This window comes from Amblyomma maculatum, chromosome 8 (genome assembly GCF_055883805.1).
Source record: "Amblyomma maculatum isolate TAMU_Amacu chromosome 8, ASM5588380v1, whole genome shotgun sequence".
NCBI lineage: Eukaryota > Metazoa > Arthropoda > Arachnida > Ixodida > Ixodidae > Amblyomma > Amblyomma maculatum.
Window position 1 is genome coordinate 103573517 of NC_139351.1, and position 15227 is coordinate 103588743.

Genomic DNA, 15227 nt, shown 5'->3' on the forward strand with positions numbered 1-15227 from the left:
CAATCAATCAATCAATCAATCAATCAATCAATCAATCAAATTACGTTTCAACCAGGACGGTTACATCAATATACAGTCAGCTCTACTTCATGTGCCAGCTGCGTACGTCGTTATTACGAAATTCGTAAGAAATCTAAATCGTGATTATGAAACAGCGCACCACTCTACAATCAATCAATCAATCAATCAATCAATCAATCAATCAATCAATCAATCAATCAATCAAATTACGTTTCAACCAGGACGGTTACATCAATATACAGTCAGCTCTACTTCATGTGCCAGCTCCGTACGTCGTTATTACGAAATTCGTAAGAAATCTAAATCGTGATTATGAAACAGCGCACCGCTCTACTTTCCGCTTGACGCCCGCTTTACTCTCTCAACGTGCTAGCGAAACAGTGATCCTACTCTATTCAGCAATTGCCAAAAGAGTGTTTAATGGCAAGTGCTTTTTTGTTACAGCTATGTCAAATAACGTTCTTTTCCCGCTGCCGTCCATCCGGGGGTGTAGCTCAGATGGTAGAGCGCTCGCTTAGCATGCGAGAGGTACGGGGATCGATACCCCGCACCTCCATTTTTTTTTTTTTTTTGAAAATCGCCAAGGTTGCGATATAGATAAAATAAGTTTTTTTTTTAACATGTCAAACAATTCAGCATTGATTGCTGGAATATTTCTATTCAGCTTTATAACGGCGGTGGCTGCCGCCTTGACTCCTCAGATAAGTTTGCGCTAATTGCTGGATGGTGCTGCCTCACACTACTGGAACGACCGAGGACTGTCTCACATGTGGGTAGACACGTCAACAACCTTCTGATAGAAAGGAAGAAGTGGAAGTGAAAGAATTAGGTGCCATTGTGGGGGGCTCCCGAAGAGTTTCGCCTACCTGGGGATGTAATAGCCTCACGGATTACTCAGAAATATTTTTTCACGCGACGTATGAGAAATGATACCTCGTGTCCGTTATTTCCCCACGATGTCGTCTGTCCCATTTGAATATTATTCTTCAGCGTTAGGGAATAATCATGATGTCGTGTCATTCAGTTAAAGAAAAAAAAAAACAATTCGATTTACGAAAAGACCCAAAACTTGCTGTCAGATCATTCCCCATGACAAAAATGGCAATGTGAAAGATGGCGAACGAGAAAACTGCGAAAAGGAAGGAAGACCGCACTATGACTTGGGAGGTCGGCGACGATAAATAGAGAGAGAGAGAGAAAACAAAATCCGATTCCTTTAGACGTCATCTGGGCTGAAAGAGGGGACAACATCGACTCAAAGGGCTCCCGATCCTCACTGCCGCATTGTGAACCCTTCCGAGTGAAGGCATCGCTGTGATATCACGTCGCATGTTTGACGCAAAATTTTTTTGTTTAGTTTTCTTGCTTCCTTATTGGAGCAACGAGATAAAAGAAAAAAAAAAAAGAAACATGCAAGATATATGTGACTCACTGTTCCCTCCACCATTCCATACCATGCCACCATAGATGAGCTAGAAAGAATTAAAGAAGCATGGTCATTACTTTCACTGCCTAAACGTTTTTCTTTTGACTGCGTAGCTGTACTTTGTCGCTTAAAGCGAAAGAGAAGGGAACTTTGTGCGTTAGGTAGTTCGTGCACTGTCTACTTAAAAATGGATGACACCAATGTGCATGGTTCTTGAGCTTTTGGGGCGCAGTTTTTTTTCTGGGACGTCCTCCAAAGTGCTCCAAGAGGAATTTTCCGCTTGACCCTCATGGCATAAGGTATCTCCCAATTGAAAACGAGGCCGGGTCTTGCCCTATCAAGTCATGGAACATACAAAAAAAAAAGGGGGGGGGGGAGTGGAAGTCGTGAAAGATTTTTATCTTCTTGGGCTCCAAGACTACCTCGGAAGGTGGCTGCAGCCATGAGATTAGGAGACGCTTGCTTCTGGGAAAGAGAGCCATGGCTAGCCTTGACCGTCTAGTAAAGAGCAGAGACATTAGTCTGCCAACCAAGATCCGTATAACTCGTGCTATGGTCTTTCCAGTTGTGATGTATGGATGCGAGAGTTGGACTGTGAAGAAGGCCGACCGCCGAAGAATTGACGCTTTTGAATTGTGACGCTGGTGAAAACTCTTGAGATTTCTTTGCATTGCCACAAGACCAGAGCAGTTGATATTGGCGACCAGAAACCCTGAATGCTTATCGGAAGACAAAATTATAAACTTTTAATATATAAAATCATAAAAAAATGAGAAAGCTAAGATACTTTGTTCATCTGATGCGAAGAGAGGAGGGGTTAGAGAAAACATTGATGCTGGGGGAGATTGAGGGACACACGAGAAGGGGCGGGCAGCGAATGCGTATAAATGGCATCCTCGAGGCATTGCATATGAATCTATATGACACTAGAAAGTTAGTGGAAGGCCGGAAAGCTTGGCATAATATGGTTTATAGGGTTACGAAGAGTCGGCCACAACTGAACGAATAAACTGAACTGAACTGATTCTTGCAAGGGCTTTGGGCCGGCATAGTAGTATATGGCGAAGCAGAAGTGGCGGTTCGTCACGCGACACATGGTCAGTCAGAGAATAATTTAGGGTAACTTTTGTAAGATATTGTGAAGTTATAAAACTTGTATCATCAGGTCCTCACTGGCTCCTGCGCATTGAAACCTTAGAATTATTAACGAAATTTCAGTCACGTGAAGTCAAACACGGCTGACGGTACGAGTGTAAATATTGTATATTTTGAGTGCGGTAACAATACAAAAAAAAAAAAAAAGTAATAACACAGTGGTAAAGCAACTTGGCTACTGAACTCGAATATATCCTCGTTCGAAACAGACTGGTTCGAATACGCTCAGATGGTTGCCTTTCCTTTTTTAGTGTGAAATCACTACACGCGCGCAAACAAACGAACGTTAGACGATTTTACCAGACTCTGAACCTCCGGATTAGTGCAATCACACTAATATATTTGGTATGGTGGACATGTTCAATTTCCCAAAGAGGAATACCCGCTATGAAGATACACCGTACATATAGTGGACGACTGCAGAATAACTGTCACTACCTGTAGTTTCTGAACCGCGCCTAAATCCCACACAGCACGGATGTACAGGGGTGATCAAAAGTTCCCAGGACACAGGGTCTGCTTCTGAGCAGTATAGTCAGTCAGCTACTACGGCCCAAAATCTCAAAATACATGTGGAGGGTAGAAGAAGCATTATTGTAACCTCTGAGATAACTTATAGCTTTAATGGGATCTCATGTGTTAGAATATGCTGACCAGAAGCAAAACCTGCGGCCTGGGGAACCTTTGACCCCCCCCCCCCCCCCCCCCCCCCCTCTGTACTTTCGCTTCCGTGTATACTCGGCCATCATGGGCGGGCTTCCGTGGCCCAAATTCGCCCGTTATATTCTTGTATAGGTATCGTATATAGAAGTGCTCACTGAATCACTGTCGCTACGTGATATGCTCTTTTTTTTTTTTTGCTTTACATTTGCTTCTGAGTCGCTACGCGCTTGTTTGATTCCTGTCTTAGTTATGTGCTCGTAAATTCCCCGAATAAAGAAACAAAAACAAAATTAGATTTAATACCAAGAATAGTTAAGCGTGGTTAAAGTGGTTCTTCTTACTCTCTGAGCAGGCTATGAAGGTGCAAGTCTCAGGTTAACGATGTAACAGTACGGAGACGCTGAATTGAGACGTGTCATATTTCAGCACCGCCTATAACTCCAGCGTGAGCAAAGCAGATATGGATGTCTTTTTTTTTTAAACTTTGCAGCTTTTTAGACCTTTCTTGAAGACATAGCGCAAAAAAGAGACGGGGACAACACAGATGTAGACAGGACAGGCGCTAACTGACAACTTTATTTTCGAGGAAAACCGCAGCACAATTTATGTCAAAACTCACGTGACAATCAAGGGGCCTTATACTACGACCAAATACAGTTTGACAAAGGGCGGCCGACAATCTTGACCCGGAGAAACCAAAAAAGAAACAAGGGGGCCGGATAGCATTATCAACAGATTATATAAAACTCATTGTGAATATAATACAACAGATGGGGTGCGAACAACATCCTTGTTTGAAAACAGAAAACTGGCGCGAATGGCACAAGGATCGACAAGAAGGAACGTGAACCAACCGGACTGGCGCCAACTATCAACTCCCGCTGGTTTACTTTCCTTTTTATCCTGGTTTCACCCGCGCCGGTTTTCTGTTTTCAAACATTGCTGCGAACCAACTACCTCAAACCAATGTATACCTTAAGTTTTTGTTCAATTTCGTTGACAGTTCCCTAAAAGGTGACACAGCAATGCATAAGTGGGAGGTAGAATAGCTTTGCTGTGTGAAAAAGAACTGAAAAAGGTTGCAATAGGAAAAAGAAAGTGATAAAGAGTCCAAAGCAGCACCCGAAGTAGAATGGAATGTAACAGCCCCAGATTAGCGGAATGCATCCGCACGCTTTGCGGAAGAGGGAGTGAAAAGAAGCAAAACCTATAAAGGCAAAATTCGAAAAAGAGAGAAGTGGGCAGACGAAAACATGCGGTATCGGAAATGTGGTAAAGTATTCATCCATAAAAAAGAAGAAAAATCAGGGACACACTTATGCTCCGTCCTTGCGGAATTTCATTCACTGACACGTCCTTTGCAACTCACTTGCCCACTAATAACTTCACTTGTGCTAACCTTATCTCTCATATTTATTTATTCAGGTTACCCCTAAAGGCCCTCCAAAGGAGGGTATTACATGGGGGGGGGGGATACAATTGTAAAAACCATGATGCAATTAGCAACAATTACTATAAGAACCATTAAATATAACATCAAAAGAATATTCTACACATTTCCGTTACAGCGAAGTAGCTCTTGGAATTTTTTTATGTTAGTTTTTAGTTTCATATAATCTTAGGCATAGTGCCGCAAGTAACCGCATTGTGCGAAAGACCACCCGACAGTTGGCAGTCCCTGCTGAAGTCGGCCGCGTCACGTGGTCGTGTAACGCAAGACAACCATACGACAGAAAGGAATTCAACGGCGGCGCAACACGGAAACGGACACAGACAAGAAGGGGACACCACATGCGCACACTACCAACTATTTATTAAACGGAAAGGTGGCATATTTATACGTCCATCTCAAGCATCACACTCATCGCCACAGTCCGCTCCAAACCCAACACGTGAACTCCGAGCAGCACCAACAGGAAATCAGACAAGATATTTCTAACCTCAGTAGATAAACTATCAAAAAAAAAAAAAAAAAAAAAAAAAAAAAAATTAATAAATAAAGGAAGGCAGGCCATATCTCATAGCAAATGCAGTCTGGACCGAAAACAGCAGAGTAAGACATTAGAAGCGACCAGCCCGAACCCTAACAAATAAAAAGTAAAACGATAAAACAATCGTAGCAAAAGCAGAGTCAAAACAGTTAAGCAAAAGCAGTCAGAACCCTAAGCCAACAACAAAAGATGATCGTAGCACAAGCAGAGTCAAAAGAGTCAAAAAAAGGGCGATCGCTTCGCTTTGCCTAGAGTCCGCACTACTTAAGTCTTGTGCTCACATGGCTGAGGCTAGTTTCAATAATCAGATCGAAAGACTTCGAATGGCTGGTTTCCCGTGTTCTGTTGTTTGCAGCGTAGCGGAGACCCTCCTACAAAAAATAAAAGGGAAGAAGAAGAAATCCCATGCTAAGCCGGGATCAAGGCGACCACAAGTGGTCCCCTATATTCACCGAGTGGCACATAACTTGAAGAAAGTCGCCGGCCGGTACGACGTACCTGTCGTTTTCTCCGCGCCCAAAAAGCTGAGCGGTTTGTGCTCGAAAATCGGGCAGAAGAAGAAACCCCTGTGCGAAAAGAGGCACGGCAAGCATTACTGTTCCTGTGCCGTCGGAGTGGTCTACGAAATCCCACTGACGTGTGGAGGGGTCTATATAGGCCAGACGGGTCGCTGTATTAACGACAGAGCACGGGAGCATGAGAAATCGTTAGAAAACGGAGGCGGGTTACATTTGCCTACCCATTGCAAAGATTGCAACTGTGAGCCAATGCTTAACGGTATAAGGATTCTGGGCAGGAGTCGCGATCAGGTGGCACGGGAAATTCTTGAAGCCTTCATGATCAAAAAGAAGGGTAGCATTTGCGTTAGCGACTCGTCTGTATCCCTTCGTAGAAATGAAGTTTCATTCCTTGATAATTTTTTGTGACGGTTTGCATTGTGCGACTTTAAGCCCGGAATTTTCAACGGCCTTGTGATGTTTAGTTAGGCGGGTTGTTAATTTCGTCGCCCGTTTGATTCTGCATTTGCTACCTGTGCTTTTTGTTGCTGTTGTTTTAGGTTTGACCGCTGTTGTTTTCTTTTGTTTTGACTCTGCTTTTGCTACGATCGTTTTTAGTTGCTTTTAGGTTCCTGACTGTTTTTTCCCCCCCCCCCCCCTCCCCCCCTTTTTTGACTATGCCTTTGGTATACGATTGTGTTTGACTGCTTTTGCTTCATTTCTTTAACTCTCCTTGAGCTACAAATGTTGGTGTTGGTTTAGGTTTTTGACTGCTTTTGCTTCCTTTGTTTGACTCGGCCTTTGCTATGATCGTCTTTTGTTGTTGTTGGCCTAGTTTCTTTTACTGCTGTTGCTTCATTTTTTTTTTTTTTTTTTTTTTTTTTTTTTTTTTTTTTTTTACTCTGCTTGTGCTACGATCATCTTTTGTTGTTGGCTTAGGGTTCTGACTGCTTTTGCTTAACTGTTTTGACTCTGCTTTTGCTACGATTGTTTTATCGTTTTACTTTTTATTTGTTAGGGTTCGGGCTGGTCGCTTCTAATGTCTTACTCTGCTGTTTTCGGTCCAGACTGCATTTGCTATGAGATATGGCCTGCCTTCCTTTATTTATTAATTTTTTTTTTTTTTTTTTTTTTGATAGTTTATCTACTGAGGTTAGAAATATCTTGTCTGATTTCCTGTTGGTGCTGCTCGGAGTTCACGTGTTGGGTTTGGAGCGGACTGTGGCGATGAGTGTGATGCTTGAGATGGACGTATAAATATGCCACCTTTCCGTTTAATAAATAGTTGGTAGTGTGCGCATGTGGTGTCCCCTTCTTGTCTGTGTCCGTTTCCGTGTTGCGCCGCCGTTGAATTCCATCATGCACCAACTCGCCCCCCAGGCAGTTATTCTCAACCATACGACAGTATTCAACCATGTGATGTTCAGCTAGCCATGGCCATCATGATTTTTCGCTCACAACGCTCATGCCGACAACAGTTACAAATCCGACGCTGACAACGCGGGCAATGTAGACGGCGGATTTCAACGCAATAACGTTAGGCACCCTGTTCACCACAAAAACCGGCTTTGGCGCTGTGAGCGAAACATCACGAGCCTGGCGCTGCCAAGAGGTAACTGGCAGCTAACATGGCCGAGCACTTACTGGGCGTAAGGTTGCCAGACGTCGCAGGAGCTACTAACTCAGGCCTCTCCTTTCATATGGGAGGGTGATATCAGGATCAGCCTGCCAGCACATTCGAAAAAAAAAAAGAAAAGAGAACTACAGAACTATGTTAAAAATACGGCAAAACATTTGCAGTTCTGACATTTACGAACAAATTTCTATCGTAAACGTCAAAGTCTTTCGTAGTATGTAGTACTAGCCAGTACTAATATACTGGAGACTTCTTTTCTGTAGTACTCTTTTGTGGTCTGTAGTTCTGTAGTACTTTCTGTTGTAACTACAGAATGTTCTGATGCTACTGCACAAATCGGTGTTGTCAGAGGAAGGCAACTGTTAGAAACCGCAAACAAGCTATGTCGTGAGAAAATAAAATGTTCTGTAGCTATTTTTTTTTCCGACTGGGAGGAACCTTGCGTTCACGTTACCATTATAGGCCATACGGGCACTTTCATACGGCTTGGTTGAAGCGGTGCTTTATATATGTGGGATGGTAGCCTAGGCTATCGTGTCATACCATTGAAGGCGGGGTTTAAGCATCGCCCATACTTTTTATTTTGGAATGGGGCCTTTAACGCTGTCTTCAGGAATGATTCCTGTGCCTATAGACTGAACTTAAATGTTGTCGCTTTGAAGTACAGTCGTAGGCGCAGGAATCGCTCCTGAAACCGGGCTGCCACCTCACGAGATAAGGGATTCTTTCTTCTTCAGGGCCACCTGCAACAAACATTTTTTTCCCCGTCCCGATATTGAGCCACACACCGGACGCAAGCGCGCGCGTGATAGGTGGAAATGCACTTCGCCGCAGCGTCATCTCCGAGAGCCGGAGAAGATGGTCATATAAATCAAAGTAGCTTGCGTGCCTCACGCCCTGTGGCGTTCACGAACGTTTTGTATAGCAGAGGAAGCGCAACCGCTTTCGTTCGAAAGGCCTCCCTTTTTCTTCCGTTTCGCGGGAGAAAAGCCCTCTTCTCTCACTTCGAACACGGTGGAAGAGGGAGTGTACGCAAATACCGCGAATGGCATCGAAAATAGAACGGCGTGATTTCTGAAGAAGCGCTGCACAAACTCTCTTCTCAGCGTTCAAACGCAGCGAGAACGCAGAAGCGTTGCCCTTCCTTTACGCATATATGCTTCTGTCTATTAGCATGCAGCGTTCGTCGAAGTTGTCGACTGGTCGTTCTGGGTGCTCATATAAATTCACACAGCGTCCGTGTGCTGTGCGATGTCAGCGCACGTTAAAGATCCCCAGGTGGTCGAAATTACTCCGTAGCCCTCCACTACGGCTCCTCTTTCTCACTTTCCACTTTCACTCCCACCTTCCTCCCTTTCCTTACGGCGCGGTTCAGGTGTCCACAGAGCAAGTGTGACAGATACTGCGCCTTTCCCTTCCTATGAACCAACCAACCTACCAGCTAAACTAAATTCACTACATGATCAACTTTAACATACCAGAATAACTGCTGAATATTTTCAAGTATAAAAGAGCCTACATATATTTACACATGCGCAGTGAATGAAGAGAAAATTTGTGAAGAATTTTAATGTTTGCTAATGTCGCGGTGAAGGTTTCCTAATTGTAGGTTACTAAGCCAAAAAGGTAGCCTGTTGTAAAGAGCTGCTTTGCAGAATTTTGCTTTTATTTTTAGCTGCTGACTCTTTAATGTAATCAAATCCTATCGCAAACGGGATTTATATATTACCGAAAAAATCTGATTTTTTTTTTCGAAGGAATAAATTAAAGGAAATTTGTACCTCTTGCAGTCTGTATCGTACACGATATGCAGAGCCTTACACGGCTGAGAAAGGCTCAACAACCTACATAGAGACAGCCGAGGCCTTACAGAGAGAGAGAGAGAGAGAGAGAGAGAGAGAGAGAGAGAGAGAGAGAGAGAGAGGGGGGAAATGTAAGCTAGCTAACTAGGCTACTTTTAAGTCGTCTACCACACACTTTGATCTGAAGCGAAGAGATTAAAGGGCTCTCGAACACTCACTAAGAAAAAATAAAAGAAAGAACGCCGTTAAGGGCTCCATACGAACTCACACTAAAGCGACGACGTGCAACGAAATCAACGCAAAAAAAAAAAAAAGAAAACAATTACATGTAAGTCGTCCGATCCTAAATCAAGTCGCCGATTGGCAGAAATCTGCGCCAGCTTTCGAAAACTGCATTTATTTTCTTCGTACGAGTGAGGCGAAGAACGTATGCCAAATTTAATTAACCCCATGCACCCTTTCGAAATCAGTCGCGGCTCATTAATTAATGAATGAGCGGTTTCATACGAAAACAGTCAGACATAGGTTGGCGACAATGATGCGTCAATCTTCGGGTCAATGACGTACTCAGTTGTCTGTCCAAGCTGTCATCCATTCATGTTAAGAAAACAGCACTAAAAGACAGCACGAGAGCTACACGGGACTTTTTTCTTTCGCTGAATGCTTGGTAGATTCAGCCCAATAAGGAGCATGCACCAATGTCACAGTGGAGGCCATTTTGTCGTGCATGTAAACGACTAAAGTCTGCAAGCATATCTAATCTTTTTATTATCGCATGCTCTGGCTTGACCAGCTGAAGTTGGACTCTTCACCACAATGTAGCGCCCGTGACGTCACTTGAATGCCCCTATACTGCCTGACGTCAGGTATGGTACCACAGCACACTGCACCGTACTGACGAGGCGGAGCGCATACAAGGGCCGCGGGTTGGGTCTCGACGGCTCGGCACCGATTGAAAAGCGGCTTTCGGGTAAAGAGCCCCGTGTCTCCTGCCGCGCGCTCCTATGCCGGCTCATCGGAGTAACAAAAAAAGCGCACTCAAGGAGAGACGCGAGCCGGAAAAGGTTCAGTCCTTGGGGCACGAGACAGAGAGAAGGAGGAGAGCGGGCGGTGTTATGAGTTAGACATAACGTAAGGGCTGTTTCTGCGCCATTTTAGTTTAGTTTCTTGGTTCCTTTTTCCGCGCGTCTTGGCACAAGCTGCCACAGCTGCCGCCTTCGCTTCTACCTCCGCCGCCGCCTCCGTCGCCGCTGCAGGCCCAGGGCGCGAACTACGGCGTGGTCATCTGCGCGCTCTCTATCCAGCAAAGAAAAAGAAAAAAAAAAGCGCCGCAGTTGGAGACACGATCTGGGCGGGAGAACCCCAGGTGTCTCTGCTTCGTGACACAGGTGGGAAGAAGAATTGAGGGACTCCGCCGGCACGCTTTTTGAGGTCTGCATCTCGTTGGCGAGACAGAAAATCGACTGCCTGAAGAGGAAAGATCCCAGGATGAGTCTATCTCATCAGAGACGACGGACAGTCTGCAAACTGCGCGTGACTGGTGGTGACTGCGTGATAGTGGAGACGGGTAAAGATAGGTTGAGAAGAATGCGGCGAAGATTGGGCGCCTAGCAGCAATGCTGGAACGCATTGACGAACGAGCTGACCACGCGACGTGTTACGCTGGACTGCAATGATCGAATAGCGCCAATTCGTTTCGGTCGCCGCGGCGTGGAGAATACGTCTTGCGCAAACACATGGAACAGGCCCCACTAGTTCTGATGCTGAGCCGGTGGCAACAGCCTTACCAAGGAACATGCGGACTGAGCTTTGTTCAAGCAGTCGGCAGCTTCGCCTGTACAGCAAAGGAATATCGCCTACGATAAATCGGAAGTGCTTGCACACTATCTTCTGGACTACGACGACAGCCTTCAGTGGGGAGATGTCCGAGCTGGGTGTACACTGTCATGATCGCTATTGAAGACCTAAAATAAATGTGCCCTGGAACGAACCTAGTGAAATGCTTCTCTAGTTGTTTTTCAACCGCTGTGCTGAAGTAACAGTGCACTGAAAGATGAACAGAAGACCATCCAGGTGTCGACGACTGACGTTGACGTGCCTATGCCTTTGTGGGCTGTTCCTGGTGCTGACGTCGTTTTTCATGAAGGTAAGAGCAAACAAATGTTTCTTTATCTTCATTTACTTACTGCTGAGATTACTGAGCATGTGAACAAAGTGCTTGGAACTGGTTCTGCCCCCGCAATGCACCAGTGGTTGGTTGGTGGCCCCGCATGACCACCCGAGGCCTCTGCACCACCACACGCTCTGTCATCGTGGTACTATATTTTCTTTTAGGTAAACACAGCCTTTCTTCCGGTTCATACAAAGCTATAGCGTCGCATTAAGCTCGCGAGCAAGGTAATGTACAACATAGGGTGAAGTTTATATTCGGCTCAGTGAGGAACAGGCAATAAACAGTCGATAAGGTTGCATTTGTAAGCATTGAAGAAAATAGAGAGTCAATAACGAATAATACGAGAGATCGATATTTTTATTCAGTCTTGCGTGCATTGTTTTTTTTAGTGCTCTCTTCAAACAGTGCCGGTACAATACCTGCCACAACATTCCGGGCTCCTGGCAATCTGATGAGCTGTTACCAGTGAATGCAATTTGTACATGGATGAGAACGTGTAGAAATGTACTGCTGATTAGGACAACCGCATACGCCATCTTCCATGATCTTATTGGCATACACTTTCAGATGCCGAAAATAACAATAAAAAAAACGAATTCCTAGGCTTCTACTGCGACCGCATTAGAAGCGTGTCGCGCTCTGTGTGTGCCTAAATGTATTCGTACATCATTTCTGCTTTACTTCCACAGCTGCCCCGGCTCCACGCTTCGACACGCACGAAGTATTTTTCCGTGCAGAAAGGAGGCGTATCACAGGTTGTCAGCGAAGTACCGCCACAGAAAAGTACCTCAGGAACGACTATGGAAGTCCGTAGCCTCACTGAACACGTGCGTCATTTCTGTCGAGGCTACGCTGAGCAAAAAATGAAGAAGTTGGCGGAGAAAAACAAGACAATGGAAACTGCGTTGCAGGACATTTACTGGACCTACAAGCAGCTACTTTATGCCGTGAATCCGAAAAACAACCGTAGCGTACTCTACTGCTCCATTCCCAAGGTCGCCAACACGAGTCTCAAGACTCTCTTGTTAAGCCTAAACGAGAGCCATCGAGGAATGTACAGCGATTCCAATATGCACTACTACGCTTACAAGAATATGGGCCTTCCCTTCACGCTGTACAGGAACGACGTGAATGTGACTACTCTGGCTCACGCGTTCAAAATTATGTTCGTGCGACATCCGTTCGAACGACTCGTGTCCTTCTTCGAAGACAAGACGCGAAGGAGCGTGGCGACCGGGAGGTACTTCTACCACAAGTACTGGAACAACGCCATGATTAAGCACAGAGGCTTGGGGAACGTGGACACGACGAAAGATCTCATCACCTTTGAGGAGTTTGTCGACCTCTTGCTCAGCATCGAGCCGTCACGCTACGACTTGCACTGGCAGTTGTACGCCGACCGTTGCGAGCCGTGTATCGTGCCCTACGACTTCATTGGGACGTTGGAGGACGTGGCGGTGATGTACCGCGCGCTGGGCTTACCCGATGAATCTCAGCTGTGGGCCAACAAGGGACCAAGTGATACCAAGGACATGACTCTGGCTTACTTCACGAGCTTGCCCAAGTCGAAAGTGCAGAGGCTGTGTGATATATACGCTATCGATTTCGCGATGTTTAATTACAGTGCGGACGAGTACCTCAATGTGGTCAACTCTAGCGCGAGAGCAGCCTCGTAGCGAGAAAAATTATGTTCGTGCGACAACCGTTTGAACGACTCGTGTCCTTCTTCGAAGACAAGACGCGAAGAAGTGTGGCGACCGGCAGGTACTTCTACCACAAGTACTGGAACAACGCCATGGTTAAGTACAGAGGCTTCAGAAACGTGGACACGACGAAAGATCTCATCACCTTTGAGGAGTTCGTCGACCTCTTGCTCAGCATCGAGCCATCACGCTACGACTTGCACTGGCAGTTGTACGCCGACCGTTGCGAGCCGTGTATTGTGCCCTACGACTTCATTGGGACGTTGGAGGACGTGGCGGAGATGTACCGCGCGCTGGGCTTACCCGATGAATCTCAGCTGTGGGCCAACAAGGGACCAAGTGATACCAAGGACATGACTCTGGCTTACTTCAGGAGCTTGCCCAAGTCGAAAGTGCAGAGGCTGTGTGACATATATGCGATCGATTTCGCGATGTTTAATTATAGTGCGGACGAGTACCTCAATGTGGTCAACTCTAGTGCGAGAGCAGCCTCGTAGCGAGAAGTTAGTCTGCGTGGACGTACACTCGCGCCAGCTGAGGGCGCGTACGTTTATTGCCAAGTGAGCTGTGCTGTGCGCAAATTAAATTCCGTGCTACCAGGAAAGAACAGAGCTGACCAACTGGTGAGTTTGTTTGGAACAAGCGATTGACTCTGCCAGTTATTTAGCAGGTTGAGTAAGAGGCTGAAAGCACTGTGCCTTAAAAAACTTCACCCACAGTGAAATGACGACTTGGCCGTCTGACGACGTGAAGATGAGATGGTATCGGGTGTTCATAAAAGCGAAGAGTGGTGAGCGATATGAAAAATGCTGATAACTTGACAAGAAATGCAAATTTGATTCGCTTTCTAACGCTTGTTCTATGTTGAATACTCCGCCCACAGCACTCTATTCTTGATGACTTTAATAATAATAATAAAAAAAGGTGCAATGATTTCAAACACTCAGCTAATATATTGCATAATAATTATTAGGAGAAAGAGACAGTTTTTATTGTAGTTGAATAATGACTGCTTGATGAGACCGCGAAGTGCTACACGTACCTCTAACATAATTGTTTTTTTTTCTAGCGTTGATTCTTAATGGACAGTAATGTAAGTGCGCAACAAAGACGAGACAAAGAGGAGAAGTGGACAACGACGGCGCAGAACTGACAACTGATTTAATGGAAGAACGGAAGAGCATATATATACACACACGGTGTACCCACATGCGCATAGTCAAAATTTATAAAAATATATCAGCACATGTAAAACGCCCCCCATCATACGAAAGTGGTGAAAACTGCCGACGCACTATCGATTGTGCAGCATGGCCATTTTTTTTTCTCTCAATGCAGAAGTCTGGTGTGTGTATAGGCGCTAAAGTAGCCCCTGTTCTCAGCAATATTTATCTAAGCTATGTCGACAGAAAAATAGAGAGCGACCTAACCGGAAAGATCATTCGTATATTCCGATACGTAGATGCTTTAATTGTTTTAGTTAGATCCTTGGATGCTGTAAGTGTACCGCAGATCCTTGACATTTTTGCTCGGAATAATACAGGACTGTAGTTCACCTTTGAGGTTCCTCAGAAAAATGTATTGCAATTTTTAGATTTAAAGTTGACTTTTAATATGAATCATGTGTGTTGGCAGTACTGTCCTAGCAGTGTAAAGCCCCTTTTAAACTACTGGTCATTTCACTCCAAACGCGTTAAATCTGGAATAGTAATAGCTTGTTTTAGGATGGCTGTCAATAAGTCTTGTGCTCATAAAATGTTTAATAGCCTTGAAATCCAAGCTAATAGATGTAGGGAGGCTGGGTATCCAGACTCAGTGCTTCTAGCTAGTGCCGATAAGGTTCTGCGTTCTCTGAAGTGTTCCGGTCAGCTAGAAAGAAAAAAAATGAAAGAAATAAAATTGCAGTCGTGCCTTATATACATGCATTTTCACATCGGTTTACAAAAGTAGGCGCAAAATATGGCGAACAGGTGTTGTTTTCAGCCCCTGATAAGATTGGCAAGGTAGGTGCAGCCGTTCAAAGAAAGCTGGGGGGCACAAGAAGCAAGAACAGATGCCAGGTTAATCACGCCAAGAGTTTCATTAGTTGTAGGATGGGTGTAGTGTATCAAATACCACTGTCCTGCGGCAGTACGTATATTGGGCAGACAGACCGTTGCA

At 45.1% G+C, this 15227-nt stretch overlaps 3 protein-coding genes and 1 non-coding gene across 4 annotated transcripts in view; 3 read left to right on the forward strand and 1 right to left on the reverse strand.

Annotated features, from left to right (window-relative positions):
- Nucleotides 1-15227, reverse strand: part of LOC146182062 (uncharacterized) — a 161551-nt gene that overhangs the window by 10953 nt on the left and 135371 nt on the right. The gene's annotated exons all lie outside the window — the stretch shown is intronic.
- Nucleotides 505-577, forward strand: TRNAA-AGC (transfer RNA alanine (anticodon AGC)). Its single transcript has one exon. It is a non-coding gene; the product is annotated as a tRNA-Ala (tRNA).
- Nucleotides 11245-13040, forward strand: LOC146182064 (carbohydrate sulfotransferase 11-like). Its single transcript, XM_084575888.1, has 2 exons — nucleotides 11245-11337; nucleotides 12054-13040. The coding sequence occupies exons 1-2, from the start codon at nucleotides 11245-11247 to the stop codon at nucleotides 13038-13040; spliced, it is 1080 nt and encodes a 359-aa protein (XP_084432014.1).
- LOC146182065 (carbohydrate sulfotransferase 8-like) lies at nucleotides 13052-13564 on the forward strand. The gene has a single exon (XM_084575890.1). It carries the CDS (start codon nucleotides 13052-13054, stop codon nucleotides 13562-13564), a length of 513 nt encoding a protein of 170 aa, XP_084432016.1.